Source organism: Symphalangus syndactylus, chromosome 7 (genome assembly GCF_028878055.3).
Source record: "Symphalangus syndactylus isolate Jambi chromosome 7, NHGRI_mSymSyn1-v2.1_pri, whole genome shotgun sequence".
Lineage (NCBI taxonomy): Eukaryota > Metazoa > Chordata > Mammalia > Primates > Hylobatidae > Symphalangus > Symphalangus syndactylus.
In genome coordinates, this window is record NC_072429.2 from 115,774,921 (window position 1) to 115,795,296 (window position 20,376).

The 20,376-nt window shown below is 38.1% G+C and overlaps 1 protein-coding gene across 4 annotated transcripts in view; it reads left to right on the forward strand.

The window, feature by feature from the left end:
* The window catches only part of SLC30A8 (solute carrier family 30 member 8), a 235,076-nt gene that overhangs the window by 152,249 nt on the left and 62,451 nt on the right, over window positions 1-20,376 (forward strand). For 3 of the 4 annotated variants that reach the window (XM_063643517.1, XM_055287102.2, XM_063643518.1), the window contains exon 2: window positions 18,526-18,603. The exons of the other annotated variant lie outside the window; for it this stretch is intronic. In XM_063643517.1, coding sequence (XP_063499587.1) covers window positions 18,587-18,603 — 17 coding nt within the window. In that variant the 5' untranslated portion in view covers window positions 18,526-18,586. The remainder of the gene's footprint in view (window positions 1-18,525; window positions 18,604-20,376) is intronic. 4 annotated transcript variants of the gene reach the window in all.

Consider the following 20,376-nt stretch of genomic DNA (forward strand, 5'->3'; position numbering starts at 1 on the left):
ACATTCCTCCTGGATACCCCGTCTCTATTCCTGGCCTTTGCTGACATGGCTGATTGAATGCATAAGTCATATGCCTAATCTCTTCAGCAAAAGAGTGTCCAACTAGACCCCAACTTGGGGTTCTCTTCTAGAACTTGCTTTCTCATATTTTTGCAATGTGACTAGGCTGAGAATTTTCTAAATCATCTGGTTCTGATTTATTTTTTGCTTAATAGTTTCTTTCTCCATTTCTTTCCTTTCACATTTTATTGTAGGCTGCAAGGAGAAACTGGGCCACACTCTGCTTGGGAACCTCAGTTAAATATCCAAGTTTATTGCTCACAGGTTCTGCTCTCTACACAACAACAGACTACAATTCAGCCAAGTTTATTCTACTTTCTAACAAGGTCATCTTTCCTCCACTTTTCAGTAGCATGTCCCTCATTTCCATCTGAGACTTCACCAAAGCATCTTCAATGTTCATATTTCTAGCAACATTCTGTTCATGACAATAGGTATTCTCTAAAACAATAGAAATTTCCCTACAATCCTCCTCCTTTACTTCTTTCTGAGATCTCATCAGAATTGCCTTCAATGTCCATATTTCTGTTACCGAAAGGGGGTCCTGATCCAGACCCCAAGAGAGGGTTCTTGGATCTCATGCAAGACAGAATTTGAGGCAAATCCATAGGGTAAAGTGAAAGCAAGTTTGTTAAGAAAGTAAAGGAATAAAAAATGGCTACTCCATTGGCAGAGCAGCCCAGAGAACTGCTGGTTGGCTATTTTTATGGTTATATCTTGATTATATGCTAAACAATATGTGGATTCTTCATGAGTTTTCTGGGAAAGCAGTGGGCAATTCCTGGAACTGGGGGTTCCTTCCCCTTTTCGGCCATATAGGGTAACTTCCTGATGTTGTCATGGCATCTGTAAATTGTCATGGCACTGGTGAGGGTGTCTTTTAGCATGCTAATATATTATAATTAGCATATAATGAGCAGTGAGGACAATCAGAGGTCACTTTTGTCACCATCTTGGTTTTGGTGGGTTTTGGCCAGCTTCTTTACTGGAAGTTGTTTCATCAGCAAGGTCTTTGTGACCTGTATCTTGTGCCAACCTCCTATCTCATTCTGTGACTTAGAATGTCTAACCTCCTGGGAGTGCAGCGCAGTAGGTCTCAGCCTCATTTTACCCAGCCCCTGTTAAAGATGGAGTTGCTCTGGTTCAAACGTCTCTGACATTTCTATTAGAACCTCTTCAAAGCAATCTAAGATTTTTCTATCATGCACCTAAAAACTCTTCCAGCCTCTATCCATTATTCAGTTCCAAAGCCACTTCCATATTTTTATTTATTTATTTATTTATTTATTTATTTATTTATTTACACAATAGCACCCTACTTCTTGGTACTAAAATCTCTATCAGCGAGGGCTCTCAAGAGAAACAAAACCAATAGAACATACACACACATACACATACATATATGTACACATATGTGTGTTCTTTATATGAGTGTGTATATTAACGAATATGCATAAATGATTTATTTTAAGAAATTGGTTCATAAGATTGGGGCCTGGTATATCTGAAATTTGTAGGGCAAGCCAGCAGGCTGGAAGCTTAGTCGGGATTTTTATGTTGCAGTTTTGAGGTCAAATTTCTTCTTCCCTGGCAAACCTCAGTTTTTGCTCTCAGGACTTCCAATTGATTCAGTGAGGCCCACTCACATTGTTAAGGATAATCTCTTACTTAATGTGAGCTTATTTTAGATGTTAAACACGTCTACCAAGTGCCTTCACAACAGCACCTAGATTAGTGTTTGACTAAATAACTGGGTATTATGGCCTACCCAAGTTGACACATAAAACTGCACATTAGAAGTGCTTTTCCCTATTTCTTCTGCATTTCCAGATTATTTCTCTTAAATTGCAGAGAGCAGAGCATACATAGCTATCCAGGTCTAACTTCACGAAGAATAGAACAGTTTCTTTTCATTTTCAGTGTACATCATACTTTGTCAGATTTTTTTTTCAGTTGCAGCTCTTCGTTGGACTGGTGATAGTACTGGCTTTATTAATCTCTCATTCTTTCATTTATTCATTCCACAAACATTTGTAGAAGGCCACCAAGCTCTAGGGAAAGGAAAGTGGTTTTATAAATTAGTGCTTTCTGGGATAAAGGAAATTTATAATCTGTACTACTTAATAGTAGCCACTAGCCACATGTGGTTTTCGAACACTAGGAGCATACTTAGTATGAATGCGGAAGTAGATTTTTATTTTCATTTAATTATAATTAATTTAGGTTTACATTTAAATGTCTAAATGACACTACTGTATTGGGAAATATAATTTCCCTTATGCAATTGAGGTACAAAATTCATTGTGGTTTTTATCATTAAAAGTAATGGCAGAAACCACAATTATGTTTGCACCAACCTAATACATTATTGAGTTTCTTTTACTGAGATACAGGGATAAATTAGATTTTGATTATTGTTTCAGAGATTGTTAGAGTAAGAAGGAACTTTGAGCAAAAGAGGATTTTAGAGTTGTTTTTCTTTTGTGGATGAGGACTCAGAGGTCAAATGAACTGCTGAGGATTAGAGCTTGTTAGCAGTAGTGCAGGACCCAGAACTTGGATTGGCTGCCTGTCAATTCAGTGTTTATTTCCCTACCCTGTTCTACATCCCCATCTAATTAGACCATTTGATTTTCCACCTGGAATCCCCAGCCCACTTTGACTCTAATTAACAAATGCCTCTAAAAATAGAACTCAACTTTGCACATGGTTTCAGAATGATTGCATCTTCCCTGCTCCATGGCAGAATGATCTGGTATTTTCTTTCAGTAGCTAGTTGGCTTATGACACACCTCACCTACCACCTCTGCAGTGATGCCAAAGGGATGTTCTCCCTACCTGACCCGCATATGCTTTATTGGAGAAGGAAAACCGTTCTATCTGCATAGCACTGAGTCATCAGTATTTTCTTTGGAGAAAAATGTCACTTGGCCCACACGATGCAATTTTTGCCATAGCACCTTTCTTGATAAATCTTTAGCTGACAAAAACGGAGTGAGAAGAGCATCCTAAGAGTTTCTCACGGGACCATTGATCTATTTTCTTATACTAGTGAACTTCCTTTGTTCATTTGCACTGTGTAAAATAAACGCATTTATATTGACAGTGTGCCTTTGTCAGGATACTGCCCTTATTAAAATAAGCTTGAAAATATTTTGCACTGTACCAATAACAGGATGTCATATTGACTCTGCCTTTAATAAAATATCAAAGTATTAAATATAGCCCATGAAGCACTCAAAGTTTGCTTCTGCTCTTTTTAGATAAAGTAAAATTTAAAAATAATGGCAATCAGTTGCTGCATAAAGTGGACCTGTGCCTTACAATGGGCACTGGATTTGAGGAGCAGATGGAAAGTGTCTCTGAGATGAGAACGATTAAGTAATATAATTTTAAACATGCTTTGCCAACAACAGATTTTCTGTCACACTGATCAATTATTAAAGATGAAATTCTTATACCAGCTAGAAATGCGGATTGTTATTTAAGGGAAGGAGATGATACTATCTCTTGGTGCAGAGCTTTATTATTTGGGGCCACACATCCAATCTGCTACCTGTGATTGACAAGATGATCCAAGTTCTATCATTCCTATGAGAGGTGAGTCATCCATCCATTGCTATAAGAGAACCAAATTTAGATTGGATATTTGAGCCATAAACACAACTCCCCCAAATCTCTCAGGTAAAAAACAGTAATAACTGACCCTGAAAAATCTATGGGATAAAGGTCAGCCATTATAAAATCAACCACAATATAAAGACAGTAATTTGAGGTTGGGTAACTATTTTATTTTTATGGCAAAGCATTGCAAATTATAATAAATGTAGCAAAACTGAATCAATCCAAATGGCCTCTCTTTCATTCTAATCACCTTTATCATTCTGTTATAAACCAGCTTGCTCTGAAATATATAACTAGTGAAGTATAAGGTCCTCAATTATTTAGGGAAAGAATTCTAGGAAAGTTTATTGTTTAATATTTATCAGTATCATTTGATACTTGTATAATATCTTATTTCGATGAGTAAATTATGTTTTTCCTTTAATCAGCCTTGGGGCACTACTGGGAGTAATTAAAACATGTAAGATAATTATCAGCAAGATAAATACAATATCAGACTCTTCCTAACAATATTTTATGTTTAATACTTTTATTCAGTTAAATGGGAGTTTTGCCTGCACAAGGACTGCTGGTTGGGAAGTCTATAGAAGCAGCCAATATTTAAGTGGATAGATTAAAAATCAAATGCCCCTACGTGACAAGAATAAGCAGAATGGTGTTTAGAATGATAGGTACCAATGGCCATAACATTTTTCATATGCTAAATTCAGACTTTTCTAATTTTATTTGTACAGAACCTCTTTCCAGAAATGGCTCCAAAGAGTGACTTGCCAATGCTGGTTTAGCAGGTGCTCAGAGGAGATGCCTCCAATGCCCAACCTGAGCTAATGAATGGAAAACAATCTTTTCCCTCTCACTGTCTCAGATTCTTATAACGATCCTAAAAAAAGACGAGAAAACCATCATTACACCTTGTTCACAGATGTTGAAACCAAGGTATATAGCCTGCTTCACTTACACAGCTTCTTAGTGACAGATAGAGGACTTCACATGTTGCTAGGAACCCTTGGAGTTGGATGAAGAAGCCTGGAGCTCTAGTCTTAATGACTTCACTCTACAAAGAAAATAAACCAATATTCATGACACAGAGCAGCATTTCAGAGTTGAGCAACACAGGATCTAAAATGGTCTTATCTATTCCACTAACAAATTGTTATCGAGGTCCTAACTGTGTATGATCTTGTCCTAGAAGCTGTTGGCTATTTGAGGATTTAACAAATTCACATTTCAGCTTTCAGCGTCACCCTTTTATTGGAATACTTTCTTTCCTTTGTGCTAGTTTTGCTCTCTGGCAGGCTTTTCTCATGAGGTGGCATCCCAGGACTCTAACCTTCCTTCTCCTAGCCTGGAAACCTCACAGAAAAAGAAGGCGTCTTGACTGATGGTTCCAGTAAAAGTCACGAGGTTGAGTTTTCCTGCATTGATCTGCATCATATACCCATAACTGGACCAATCACAGTGGCCAGAGGGATTGGACACACTGATTGGCCAGGCCTGTGTCATGCACCTAGCCTTGAAGGCAGCATGTATTGGGATAGCCCCATGTAAAAGTTATTATAATGGGGTAGGCATTATTCTTCGAAGGAAAGTAGGATGTTGTCACCAGAAAAGGAGGAAATAGTGATGGGCAGGCAACAGCTGTCCTCCAGAGAAAAGTTAAAATTACTTCCATTTTATAAATGAAAAAGTTGAAGCTCAGTAATGGTTAAGTGGCTTGAATACGAAAGGGAAAAAGATAAACAGTAGGAACAAAGTTCTTAACTTCTAGCCCTTGAGAAAATCTTCCCAGACATCCATCACATCTCTGATCACTGAGGTCAGGAAGAAGTGTTCCAGTCACCTTTTAAATCCATTCACTGCCAATAGGAAAAAAACAAGAGAATGAACTAATCAGATTTTATAAATTCCTAAGAGCCCCGCATATATTTTGGCTGGAAAGTTGTTTGTTCACTTGTATTTAATGAATGGCCCCTTATCTGAATGCTGAAACACCCATTTAAACTGCAACATCTGTATTTACGTCTGTTGAAGACATGTTATTAAGTTGAAAAATTGCTATCTCAACAGACTTGTAGGCTTTCAACTTTGTCTCCTAAGGTAAAAACTCTTTAACAAAGAGCCTTAGTGCTGTTAAGACAAATGCTGAGAATTCAAAGAAGACACACTTTTGAGGAGATGATCTAGGAGGAATTACCACCCTGGATACCAATCAGAAATGGCTGGCTTCACAGAAGAGCCGGCTCAGCATTTATAGTGATTAAGGTGCTTAGAATTACGCTTTCTTTATTGACTTTTCCAAGCCCTCTCTGTTTCGAAAAACTAAACTGAAGTGCAAAGCATTCTGTGAACTTAATGAAGAATTTCTGACTTGTTTGTATCTTCATTACACCTTGTAAGATAGATACATCTGGAAAGAGTATTAGAATAAAAACATGTTGATTAAAAAAAACCCCCCATAAGAAGATGACAGAAGCTGTGGCTGCTATTGATGTTTGGCGTGGGCCCCAGAGAGAGGTATTGAGGCTTGTTCAGATTCTTTCCACTCCTCTGAATTTTATAGAGACTCAGCAACATTACTTAAAAAAAAAAAAAGCCATCAAATAGGTTAAATGGTAGTCTAACATCGTGCTTTCTGTCACTTTGTCATTCTGATTGACAGAGCTGAGGACTTCTTTCCAGCCCTGTGGGTGTAAGTGCCAAGAAGATAAAAAGAGCCAAGGAAATGACATAAGGTCACCATGTGTCATGATGTCCTGAGTAGGGAATGGTGGCCCAGAGAAGTGGAAGGGCAAGATGTCCTCCCAGGGGCGGCCATCAAACTCGTAGAGCAGGACTGTGAAATGCTGAGAGCAAAGGATCTGCAGGAGCTGGCTGGATGCCAGGGCATGCAGGGGCACATGACGAAGCTTCTCCTTTTAGGGGGATAGAGTGTCCTGAGCCCCAGAGTCTCTGAGAGGATCGAGGAATGGGCTGAGAAGGGTCCGTCCTCCGCAGAGCTAGAAGTGAGTGACAGTGGGAACTGGTGTGATGTATGTGTATGTGTATATCCAAATTCATGTTCATATCTGTCATTTTGCTTGATTTATGAGGAATAATCCTAATTATAATGCTACATGTATATTGACTCATTAAATCCCCACAATAGCCCCAAGAGATGAGACAGGCAAATGAGGAAGCCATCCTCTTTCTTGCTTTACAGAGGAGGACACCAAGGTTAGAGGCCATCAGGTGATTAGCCTTAAAACAGGAAAGCATTAATTGTAGGCAAGTCCATGAAAAGGTAGCCGGGTAACATGGCATAGTGATTAATGGCTTAGAATCTGAAATCAAACAGACTTTTATATCCTGGTTCTTCCATAACTGTCATGTTGTCTTAGGAAAGCCACCTAACTTTGAGGCTCAGGTGTCTCAGCTACAAATGAAATTGTGATAAAACACATCTTTGTAGGTGTTTGTATAATAAAATTAGAAAAAATAGTTAACACAGCACAAATCCTGGCACAAGCTAAATATTTAATAAACATTGGTAGCTATTTTTATTGTTGTTTTCTGGCATGTTCCCAAGACAGGATCCAGATATAAGAAAAGATAGGTAGCTAGTTGTCAAAAATGGTGTTCAGGTTAAGAACTGGGTTTTGGAAGCAGGGAAAAACCTAGTTATCAGAATTCAAACAAAAGATAAGGTCAGACTTTAGCAGTAGACCACTCTTATTTGCCTACTCACCATTCCCTTCTTTCTTCTTTTAGTAATAGCACCCTACCCACTGTTTTCCAAATTATTGGTTGCTGTGCTTCAGTGGGGCTCCATTTTCCAGACCATGACAGAGTACCCAACCAGGCCTGGCTGCTTAGAATACCATGTTCCCTGGCTGTGATACTTTAGCTTTGGACATGTGGACTAAACTAATTAGAGTGCATTATGGGACTTTTTTTTTCTTTCAAACTAGTGGTAAAGAGGCACTGTCTTTCCACTGGTGCTGCAAAGCTACTACAATATAGGTCTGAGGGGCTGGAAGCCATCTTGCTGCCCCAAAGGGAGCATCTTTTTGATGCCATGAAGTCGACCTGGAGGAAGGCAGAGATGAGAGATAGTGGGAAACTAAGTCCCCGATTACATGGTTTGAGGTAACTGCATAAAACCAGCTCTGCTCCTGGTTGAGGCATTTTTTCTTCCTCTTGATAAATGAAGAGTTTTTGATTCTCAGTTTCAAAATGTCCCCCTTGTTTAATATCTGGAAATGTCTAGAAAACAAGGCCCATCTGTGCCTCAGATGGGAGCCAAGGTACCCCAAGTCATCTAAGAAGAAGGCTGCAGGGACTCAGAGACAAGCAGCAGCATCTGGGCTATGTGTCCCTCTGTAAAAAAGAGGGTGACATTTCTTTCGTCTCTATTTCAGGTATCATTTTCTCTCCTCCAACCCCATTTCTTGAAAAATTTAACTACTAGGAGTTTGTGAAGATATCACTTCATGGGTTCATTGATAAATGACAGGTGATTTTATGCTTTCCTGAGATAGGTTCAACATGCCAGAGTGTCTTGTGCTCCAGACCTTGAAAGATGAGATTCCTGGAAAATGGTTTAATGTAGGTTGTATTGTTCTATCTCACCAGCCATTCAGAGAATTTTAATTAAGCTCTGTTGTATTCATCCCTTACTCTTAATAAAGCCCTTTATTTCATAACTCAGTTCAGAATAGTTAAATATTTTGTTTGAAGTACAGCCCCCACCAATTCACCACACAGGAGGGGTGTACAGTTAAAGGAATTGGTGTAAATGAAAAACCCCTTGAGACTCGTTGAGTGTCAAGGTCTGAGCTGGGAGGCAGAAAGCCCCAGCTCTAATTTCAGCTCTGCCAGAGAGAGACTGGGACAACTCAGCCTTCTTTTCCCAGAGCAAAAATGAGGATGCTGAATTTGGTTTACTTCACTGAGCATTGGCAGGAAGTATTAGGAAGACAATGTCTTCAAAGCATAAAAAGTACTTGGAAAAAAGTCAGCATATTACTTGTAGGGCCATGAAGATTCTCTGATGGATGCAATTGCACAAGAAAAATATGTTATTATGGACCCAATAGCTAGCCCAGGGCAAATGCTGGGGTGTATCCCAAGGACTTTCCTGCTCTGCAAATTCTTTGTTTTTCCTTCAAGCGTGATCACATACAGTTTTGTGGAGTCAGCACTTTCTTTGTTTCATTGACTGTTGATTACTTCATTAACTCACTACTTATCTCCTGAGTGTTTTACTATTTGTTCAGCACTACAGGTAGAAAAAGTGGGTCAAGCATGACTGTTCTTTTATTCAGTCAACCTCTATTTATCGAGCACCTACTACGTGCCAAGCAGTGGGGATATAAAGATGGTAGCCATAGTCACTGCCTTGTATAATCTTGCTACTCAAATTGTGGTGAGGGGACCAGGAGCATCAGTATCTCCTAGGAGTTTGTTAGAGAAATACAGGCAAACAGAATCAGCTTTTAACCAGGATACTAACAAGATCCCTGGGCAATTTGTATGCACATGAAAGTCTGAGAGGCAAAGCTCTAAGCAGACTTATGTCATGGTGAGTTTAGTGGGAAAATAACAAACTAGCGGTTTAGAAGTCTGACTAATACTGGTTGCCAGCTTTCTGCTCTGATGCTTGTAATGGAATTGAAGCAAGTCATTTTTCCATGTTATGACTCAATGTATTATCTTCAAAATAGAGATAATATTATCTGCCCTTCCTCTCTCATGTGTTATTATGAAGATGAGATAAGAAAATAGTTGCAAAAGTGTAAGTGTTATCCAAAAGTAAGATATTGCTATTGTAACATTTAAGGTTTGGAGAAGCTTCGGTATACTAAGCCTGGCTGCATTGCCCAGGAACTGGAATTTTATTCTGATTTAACAATTGCCTGCATTGTGATTCTGTGTTAAGGCATTCTTATCTCTACCATTCAGAGATGTGAGTAACAGGCTTGCAAAGGCGCCAGCATGCAGAGATGTTCTAGTGCTTGTTAGCTCTAGTTATACAGAAGATGTTGTGCTAGACATCTTATGTATTCAACTCATTTCAATAAAACTTAATGAGGGTTTGTCTACTTGGAAAATCTTTGGGGTATGGCATGCTTGGTTCCTGCCTTCAAGTGGTGTTTAAGATGGTGAGGTAATATACAAAATAATTGTAATTCATGATACAATAATGTAGATGCACTGAGTGTGGTTCAGACAATAGGTGAAGACATGGGTAGATTTATGAAACACAGAAGATTTGTGAAACAAGAGGACAACAGATTACCTAAAGATTATGTTTTTATCATCTGCTTCTTTAGCAAACTCGCAGGGCAGCTGGGTCATGAGACCTCCCAGATGCTGGAGAATAGTATCACTAGATTACTGGAAAATGATGACCTGGCTCCAGGTACAAACAAATGCCCTGTCTTAGCCATCAAGTTGGAGAATTCAGACACACAGCACTTAGAACAGAGCTCTTTTTCTTTCCAAACATTTATATTGTTTCTCCAGGAAAGGGCTGTCCTACTGCTTGTCTACATTTAGGAATAATTATTAGATGAAATGAGATTAGGATTTGAATGAAAAAAACTGCCCATGTTCAATTGACAAGGACCATCACTGAACCCATACCTTCCTGTCTATATATCCCCTTCCACCTTGCCCCTCTGAACTACTATTCGGATTCCACGACACAGAATTTGAACACTAAGGGAGTATACTTGCTGAAGTAGCAACAATTTGGTGATGACAGAAAGCAGAAAATCAATCTGGAGAAATTAAGTTTCCTTACAGAACATTTAAGCCCTGGGGTAATCACCAGAGTGAATTCACCCATCAAAGGCTAAGCTGACCCCCGTCAGCTTTAAATCCCTAGCCCTCCTACTAAAACTGTTTCATATGATAGTGAATTAATTGGCTGTTAAGTAAGCCAAAGGGTCTCGATTTCCTACCTCTGCTGATTCAGCAGATTCTTATCTAAGATTTAAGAGACTGGAGTCTACTGAGAGAAAAAGTGGGGGTGTTCAGAAAGCCACTCTTTTGTAAGTTATGCTTCCCCAGCTATAAAATATTCTATAGCGGGGTGAAAATGACCAATTTCAGCCTCCAGAATCACAGAAGCTGGGAGCAGCCTCAGAAATGGGAATGTAGAGATCTGAATTAGGCTCTATAAGTTAATCACCTTCTTTGTCTTTCTCTCCTGTCCTCTCTCTCTCTCTCTTTCTGTCTTAGAGACAGGGTCTTGCTCTGTCACCCAAGCTCTAGTGTGGTGGCTACAGTGATCATAGCTCACTGTAGGCTCAAACTCCTGGGCTCAGGTGATCCTCCTATCTCAGCCTCCTGAATAACTGGGACTACAGGCTTGTGCCACCATGCCTGGCTAATTTTTGAATTTTATTTTTTGTTTATAATTTTAGTTTTTATTTTTATTTTTTGTAGAGACGGGGTCTCATTCTGTTGACCAGGCTGGTCTTGAACTCCTGGTCTCAAGCTATCCTCCTGCCTTGGCCTTCCAAACTGTTGGGATGATAGGTGTGAGCCACAGTTCTCATCTAACCTTCTTTGTCTTCTTAAATAGAAAACCAGCAGGAGGAACTGCTCTAGTTGGTATGTGATGTAAAGTGAAAATAGTGAAAAGTTGTCTTTGCCCAGCATCATCCCTGTCTGCCATTTTGATCCTCTTTTCTCCCATCAATCTTCTGTTCTAATTTTCTTTGTTCCTTTTTGGGGTACTTCTTCTCTTGTCCTACTGCCATTTTGAACTCCCTTGGTTCCCCCCCTCCAAGGTTCTTCACCAATTCTGCATTTTGCTAGCAGCAGTAAGTATTCTCTTTACAATCATTCTTTCATTATTATAATTTTATTTCTCTCCACGAATAAGCATTGAGCACCTTCAGAAGATAAACACATGTTTTTTCCTCAGTGAAATTCCTTTTGGGTGAGAAAGTCATATGTTAGTCAAGCAAATTAGTGAATTAGGTTAATTCCAGTTACCAATAAATGCAAAAGAGTTAAACAGTTGGAGGTCTGAAGATGAAGGTGAAGGATTAGGAGCCACTTTCTTCAGAGAGGGTAGGGAAGGGCTCATTGAGGCTGTGGCATATGAACTGAGATCTAATCAATGAGGAGGGGCCAGCTGTTCTGAGATGTGGGGAGGCTCATTCCATAGAGAGGAAATGCAGACGCAAAGCCATTGGAAGTGCTTGAGGGTGGGCTGACAGGAAGGGGAGTTTTGGGACTTGTCTGGAAGTTGCATTTGCAGAGCAAGCACATTGTTTTGCTTATATTGTGTGTTGGTTGTGCGTTTATATTATAAGCGGCTTAAGGAGGGTTAGTAGAGATTTTTATGGAGGGGAGAAGAGCTCCCCTACCAAACTTCTGTACACCCTTTCTTGAAGACTTTGGCAAAGACTCAGATAAAAACAAGAAATGACAATAGGACCAGTGTGGTTGGAGTTTGCTGTGTTTAGGCAAGGTGGGATGACCTGAGGCCTAAGAAGTCTACAAGGCCTTACAGGTAGGCAGTGATGGCAAGGCATTTGAATTTTGTTCTGTGTGTGATGGGATGGCACTGGAGGGCTTTGATTAGAAGTGACAGAATGGTGATTTTCATGTTTTGATCTAAAAAATACCCAATTCACAGGCAGCTCCAGAATATGATTAAACTGAACTAAAATACTAAAACAATACTGATGTCACGGGCAATTGAAATTCTGTATAATTACCATTTATGATTACTGAAGCTAGGAATGGCATATTGTGTGACTCCTGTTTATAAGGCAATGGCTCAGATGAAATGCAAGATAAAGGCAATTCTAAGTATCTTAGCTGTAAGTGTACTCTTTCTATTCTGCTCCAAAAAACATATCAGAATGCATGAGTAGCATAATTATGGGTACTACTTTCAGGTGTGCCTGGATTTTATGTAAAGAATTAGAATTAGAACTCTTCATTACACATTACTCCCAGCATGCCTCCCAAACTGGTAGGTAACCTGTCTGTCCTTGAAGTTACTCTTTTTCTTCTTGCCACCATCAAAGTCTTTTCTCAGGTACCCATCACAGTGAAATCAGAAAAGTTCTGATGGTTTTGTTTACACTCAAGTGTCCACAGGAGACAGTGACTTAATATGTTTATTCTCTAAGAATGTGCATTTGAATAGGAGCAATGGTTTCATGTGAGTGAATGCAAGTACGAGTCAAGGTTATAGAAGGCCAGTATTTGGGCAAGAGCCCTTCTTAGAAGTCCTGAAACTACCCCACCTATACAATCCTAATGGTTTAGAATACTGTTTCTTCCTACACCTTGTGGCTTCTACGCCCTTAGAAGTGAATGCTGTAGCCCTCCAGAAATGCCTGAGACTCAAAAGGTAATGAAAAATAATTTGTAGCTATCAACATTTTTGTCTTTCCGAGGAAAGACCCATCTTTAGAATAATTTCTCTTTATATGAAGCAAAAGCGCTCTTCTGAATAATGCAAAACCACTAACAGTTAAAACAATAGCTGATACTGTAGTATTTTCTGTGTGCCAGGCTCTTTTCTAAGCACTTATTTATATTAACTTATTTAATCCTGCAACAACCCTAGGTAACAGGTATTATTGTCATCCCAATTTTATGAACAAAAAAAAAGACAGTTATGGTAAATTCATATACTCTAAATATGTGGATAATTTAGGAGTTCTGAATATGTAACATCACCTCAGTAAGAGCTTCAGCCACAGAGTCAGGTCCCAGAGGATCCGATTTATTAATTACTAAACTCATTTCTGCAGAATGCACCAAAGGCTTCCACTGTTGGGAAGGAAGATCCTTTATGAAAAAATTTTAGTCTTGTTAGAGAGTGCAATAAAGCTATGGAGAGGTTATCAACTTTTAATTATTGAACAGTGAAATAGAATTTCAGATGAATCCCCCAATGTAATTTATATTGTAATGTTTTACACTGCTTTATGTACAGATGTCAGGAAAGATGGCTCTAAATGAATTTTCTAGGACTTAAGGGAGAGCTTGCAGTTCTAGCTCTAGGGATGAAGGCCTGTCTTCATCTCAGCAGGGAGCTACGAACATCTCACGAACCAATATGATGAAATCTTCTTTAAAACCTGAAAAGGTCAGAGGTAAAAAGTCCATTCAGACTAAATGTTTGACATCTAAGGTAAAATTGTAAGTTAATGCTAACTTTCCTGCTCTGCAAATTCTTTGCAGAGGCCTGATTTGAAAAGGACAATCCAAGTTTTGATTACCTGTATCAGAAATAGTGTTCTGGAAAAGGTTCCAGATAGGCTTTACTTGTAGGCTAAGATAAACTTGAATGTGATGCTGAGATACTGTCTTTTCCTTATGAACATGAGCAAGAATTTATTTGTTAGAGGTCACCAAAATTGTGTGATTACTCTTGTTGTAACTTCTTAAAGACTTAGCTATCGCAAATTTAACTCAGAAACATTTTGGGTTACTTTTTCAGTTCAGATGATACACCTTCTCTCTGTCTCAAAAAAAAAAACAAAAAACCAAAAAACAAACAAATTTTGCAAAATAACAGTTGCTCACAGATAAAAGCAACTGCCCATCTGTCATCATTGGTCTTTTAAAACCACAAGTTGTCTTTCTAATTTCTCTTCGACTTTTGACATACAACTCAAAACACCTTTTCACAGACAGGTTATATGGTTATTTCAAATACTGTCTAAAAACTATAAAGAGATTTGATTAAATTGGAAGCACAGATGACTGATACTCTTAAAATAATTGCTGCCTTAGTGATTCAACATGTGAGCTCTGCCATTTATTACACTTTTAAGTGAACTAATCTAAATTAAAATCTTCTAAGATCAATAGCTCATTTTTTTTTAACCACGGAGCATTCTTAATGCATTGCCAAGCCAGATAAGTCATATTTTCAGACCTTGAAAGTCTACAGCAGCCTAATGTATATTTAGTAGCATATTTTACAGCAGGCTCCTTTTTTTTTGCACAAATATATTAAAAAATAGCCATTCCAAGTGTGTCTCAAAACACATCTAGTTCCTTTTCTAAGCATACCTCCTCACTTGAAAGATATCATTATTATATTTTGATGTGTAAAACTACTTATCAATCTGGTCTTTTATTAACTGAATAACAATTTGAGTCATTCATCTGCATTGCTGTCAGGTGATGGTAAAATTCTGGCAAATTTATAGAAAGAAAATAGTGTAAACAATTCAGTTAACATTGAAACTCACTCAAAGATGTAGTGTTGGAAATAAGGCAAATTCCTATGGGCCTCTGAGACAGGCCTAATGTCTGTGGGGATTTGGACTGGGTGGAAGTTAACTATGTTAGCCTCCTTTTGTTTGGCTCCCATGGTAAGGAATACAGAGGCCTAACTTGAAAAGGACAATCCAAGTTTTGATTACCTGTATCAGAAATAGTGTTCTGGAAAAGGCTCCAGATAGGCTGTACTTGTAGGCTAAGAGAAACTTGAATGTGATGCTGAGATACTGTGAGGCTAGCAGTAAACAATCATCTCAGAGATCCATTATGTTCACAAAGCAACTCCCAGCTTTGGCTGTCGTCTTCAACACCTTTAGTTCATCTGTTTTGTGTTAGGGAATTACTGGAGATCCACCTTGGGCTAGAATCTTTGGGGGAGTCAGTCCATATTGCTTTTTTCCCCATCTTCATAATTTAGATTGAGTTTCTAAAGGAAAGGGGAAAGGAGACTGCTGGCCAATGCCAGGGTTTTGGCTGCTGAAGTATCCTCCCCATTTGCCACACCCACGTTAGTCCAAGAAGAAGTCAAGGGGAATGAGAGAAGACTACATTCTTTTAGGAATTGTTCTATGTGATCACCCCTTCAGTCACTCTTCTTCTGTGCCACAACCTCCCCTGCCCCACCTTACTCCCATATCACATCATCTGGGTGTATGCATAATCATTAAGTTTAAGTTTTCTTCTGCATGGCTAATATATAACGCTTTATCCTTAAAACCCTTGCAGGAGACAGTTTTGGGAGATGGTAGAAGCTATAGTACAGCAGTGCTATATTAAGATAAATGTAATGTGTTTTTAGAAATAAATTCAGTAAAGTTGTAGGATATATAATCAACATATAAAAATCAGTTGTGTTTCTGTACATCTATACATTGACCATGAACTATCAGAAAAGGAAATTAAGAAAACAATCCCATTTACAATAGCATCAAGAATAAAATACTTAGGAATAAACCAGAGGTAAAAAACTTATATGCTGAAAACAACATAACATAGATGAAAGAAAAGACATAAGTAAATAAAAAGACATCTTGTGCTCATAAATTGGAAGACTTAATATTGTTCAAATGTGCATACTACCCAAAGTGACTAACAAATTCAATGCAATTTCTGTCAAAATTACAATGGCATTTTTTGCAGAAATTGAAAAAAATCCTATAATTTGTATGGAAACACAAATGACCCTAAATAACTAAAGTAATCTTCAGAAAGAACAAAAAGGAAGGTATCACACTTTCTGATTTTAAAACATATTTCATATCTGTAGTAATTAAAACAGTATAGTACTTACATAAAGACAGATAAACAGACCGATGGAACAGAATAGAGATCCCACAAATAAACCCACACATATATAGTGAACTGATCTTTGACAAGGTTGCCAAAAATACATGGTGGGGAAGGGATAATGTCTTCAACAAATGATGTTGGGAAAACTCAATTACAACATGCAAAAGAATGAAATTGCACACTTATTTTAAACCATACACAAAAATCAACTCAAAATGGGTTACAGATTTAAACGTAAGACCTGAAACGGAAGAAACCATAGGAGGGAAAACTTTACAGTATTGGTCTTGGCAATGATTTGTTTGATACGACACCAAAAGCATAGGCAACATAAGCTAAAATGGACTAGTGAGACTACATCAAATTAAAAATCTTCTGCACAACAAGGGACACAATCAACAGAATAAAAAAGGCTACCTACATAATAAAGGAAAATGTTTGCAAACCATATATCTGATATGGGGTTAATATCTAAAATATATAGGGAACTTCTAAAAAAATTAACTCTAAAATCAACAAAAACCCAAAACCTCTGAACCCAAATAACCTGGTTTAAAAAAGGGGCAAAGGGCTTGAATAGACATTTCTCTAAAAAATACATTCAAAAGGCCAATAAGTATATGAAAAAATGCTCAATATCACGAATCATCAGAAAAATGCACATGAAAAGCCGCAATGAAATATCACCTCACACCTGTTAGGATGGCCATGAAAAACAAACACACACACAAACAAAAAATAAGTGTCTCTGAGGTTGTGGAGAAATTGGAACCCTTACTCACAGTCACTGGGAATGTATAGTGTTGCAGCCACTATGGAAAATAATAATATGAAGTTTCCTCAATAAATTAGAAATAGAACTATGGGATCCAGCAATCATACTTCTAAGTATTTATCCTAAATAATAGAAATCAGTATCTTAAGGAGATATTTGCATTCCCGTGTTTATTGAAGCATTTTTCACAATAGCCAAGATGTGGAAGCAGCCTAAACATTCATTAATGGATGAATGGATAATGAAAACATGGTTTATACATACAATGGAATATTATTCAATCTTAAAAAGGAAGAGGATCCTGCTGTCTTAGTCCATTCAGACTAATATAACAAAATACCATAAACCAGGCTGCTGATACACAACAGAAATCTATTTCTCACAGTTCTAGAGGGTGGGAATCCAAGATCATGATAATGGCAGATTCAGTGTCTGGGGAGGGCCCACTTTCTAGTTCCCAGATGGTGCCTTCTTGCCACGTCCTCACATGATTCTCTCTGGTGCCTCTTTTATAAGGACACCAATCTCATTCATGAGGACTCTGCCTTTATGAACTGAATCACCTCCCAAAGATGCCACCTCCTAATACTATCGCATTGGTGATTAGATTTAAACATGAATTGGAGGGGTACACAAACATTCAGACTGTAGCACCTACCTATGCTGCAACGTGGATGAACCTTGAAGACATTCTAAGTGAAATAAGCCAGTCACAAAAGGACAAATACTGCATGATTCCATTTATACGAGGTGTCTAAAACAGTCAAACTCAGAAGTAGAATGATAGTTGCCAGGGATTGTGGGGGAGGGGGAAATGGTGAGTTGCTGTTGAGTGGGTATGAAGTTTCAGTTAAGCAACATGGAAAATTCTAAAGACCTAAACATTGTGCTGATAGTTAACAATACTATACACTCAGAAAAATTTGTTAAGAGAGTAGGTCTCATGTTTTTCAGAATAAAAAACATATAAAATGTAGTTTGTCGCTATCCTCTATGATATGTGGAATTTAACTGAAACGGATATCAGGGTATTAGAGTGGTCCTTTCTATGTCATATTGCTTTATTGGGTGTTTATACTTAAGCTAATTACTAATTAGTAACTGAGGCTTAGAAACAGTGATAAGACTGGCCTTTGCATGGCCTATAGACTTATTCTAATTGCTTTATAGTAGGATTGTATGTGGGAAATTGAGATTAAGAGAATTGCTTACAGCTGCAACATTTAGGCCCTGACATCCTTTAATAATAGGTGACATGTCTTGAGAGCTTATGAAGTGTTAGGCACTATTCTAAGCACTATTCATTCATTATCTCACTTGATAATTATACAATACAGTAAGTTGGATACTGTTTTAATTGTCCACCTTTTACATGTAAGGAAACTGATTAAATCACTTTCCCAAAGTTATCTAGCTCACGAATGGCAGAACTGGGATTCAAACCCAGGTCTTTCACCTACAAGGCTTGTAACTCTTAACCATCTAACCTTTCCCTCTCCTTTTCTGTTCTCTTCATTGCTTCCAAGAGCTGGGCTTACCATCTACAAGCACTCTTCATCTGAGTACTGACATCTACTGTGGCCCCAGATGAATGCACAGTTGAGGTAGGCAATTTTAAACATTGTCTTACTCTCTTTTAGTGGAACCTGGTTATAGGCCACATGCCACACTCAAGCTCTGGGTGTTTTATGAAGACCTCCCTTATTGAAGTCTAAGTCTCTTTTCTGGCAAGGATCACAGAGCTTTGTCGTGTCGTTGGTGTCCTTGTTGAAGACCAGACTGCCTTTCTTCCACAGAGGACCACAGTCTCCTTTCCCCTCTGTGGACTCTGCTCCTCTGTTTAGAAGTCCTTAAGTCAATTGCTTCCCAAATCATGATGGAGCTTGTGATGGTTTTTGAAATGTATTGGGAATTCCTTTATATTATTAGAATATACACTCCACTGGAGAGGAACCAGTTGGTCTTATTCACTGTTGCACCTTTATCACTAAGCCCATTGCTTGGCATGGACTGGGCACGTAATGAATATTTGTTGAATGAATTAATGGGAAGTTTCTCCATCTTCTCTCTCACCTTAGAGGGCAGACCTCAGGTCAGGCTTCATCTCCTTTACTTTCGTCATTTGCTCCTTGCCACTGGGAAACTAACCACCCTCTTCTGGGTCTAAGTTTTAATAATGGCAACAGACAGGATGTGTCTACATTTAAACCTTCTCATTTATTCAGAGGACACAGAGACTAAAGGTCTACTCCCTGACCAAATACCTTCATGTTTTAAAAATGTAATCTAGCTGATTTTATGCAATGCATAAACAGACATCAGAATGAGGCTAATGGATGACATTTACATAAACAGGCTATCAATATTAAAATAGCATGAAGGAATCTTTAAATGTAGCATTAATTAGAAACCTGAACTAATTTCATTATTAGGCATTGATACCCTGGGAAAATGATCATACTTCTTGAAATGTGGAAATAAAAGTTTATGAGATACTTTTTGTGTGAAGAGTAATATAAAAGTTTCATAATGTAAAGCAATATTTGATTTTTAAAATTATACTTTATAGCAATTACATATTTTACTTTGTCATTTTTAATGGCTTTTTTGAGGTATAATTCACCTACAATAAAGTTCACTTAAGTGTATAATTCAATGATTTTTAGTAAATTGACAGAGTTGTATAATATCACATTTTAATTTTATAACACAATATGTCATTCTTAATGTACTTCACGTTAAGATCTGCTGTACAACATAGTTATAGTTGCTTATTTTAATTTCTCAATTCATTTATAAATGACTGAAAGGACATTGAAGATTTTGGAAACTATTGATGAGGAAATTGAACAAAGAGCTTGCACTGGGTATTGGCTAGTGCAGTTGGTATGTTAACTTGCTGTGGGGAATCCTCTCATCTCTCACTCTTGGTGTGTACATTCTTATTATATCTTTGAGAAGCAAGTGCCTGATTAATTTCAACATGATAGGCTCTTGACAGGAGATGTCCCAGGAGAGGCAAAGCTGGGGAAAAGTGTGGATGGGAGTTAGGACCAACTGATTCCCAGGAGCACATTTTCCAAAAGTAGTGCCTTTTCATGCATTGAGACTCATAGATTATTGTGAAAGGATAAAACCTGTTTTATGAGATCATTCCTGTGATTGTAAAAACTGGTCTAGGGAGATGAATCTTTAGTTATAGGGAGAGGGGAGTAAAGGATTGTGCCATGCTTTTACAGTAAGAATATTATATTAGTCAGAAGAGGCTAGTTGATGCTGCACAAACAAATGAGCAATAGATCTCAGATGCTCACAGCTACAAAGATTTGCTTCCCCTCATGTTACAAGCCCAATGCAGGTCAGTAGAGAGGCTCTGC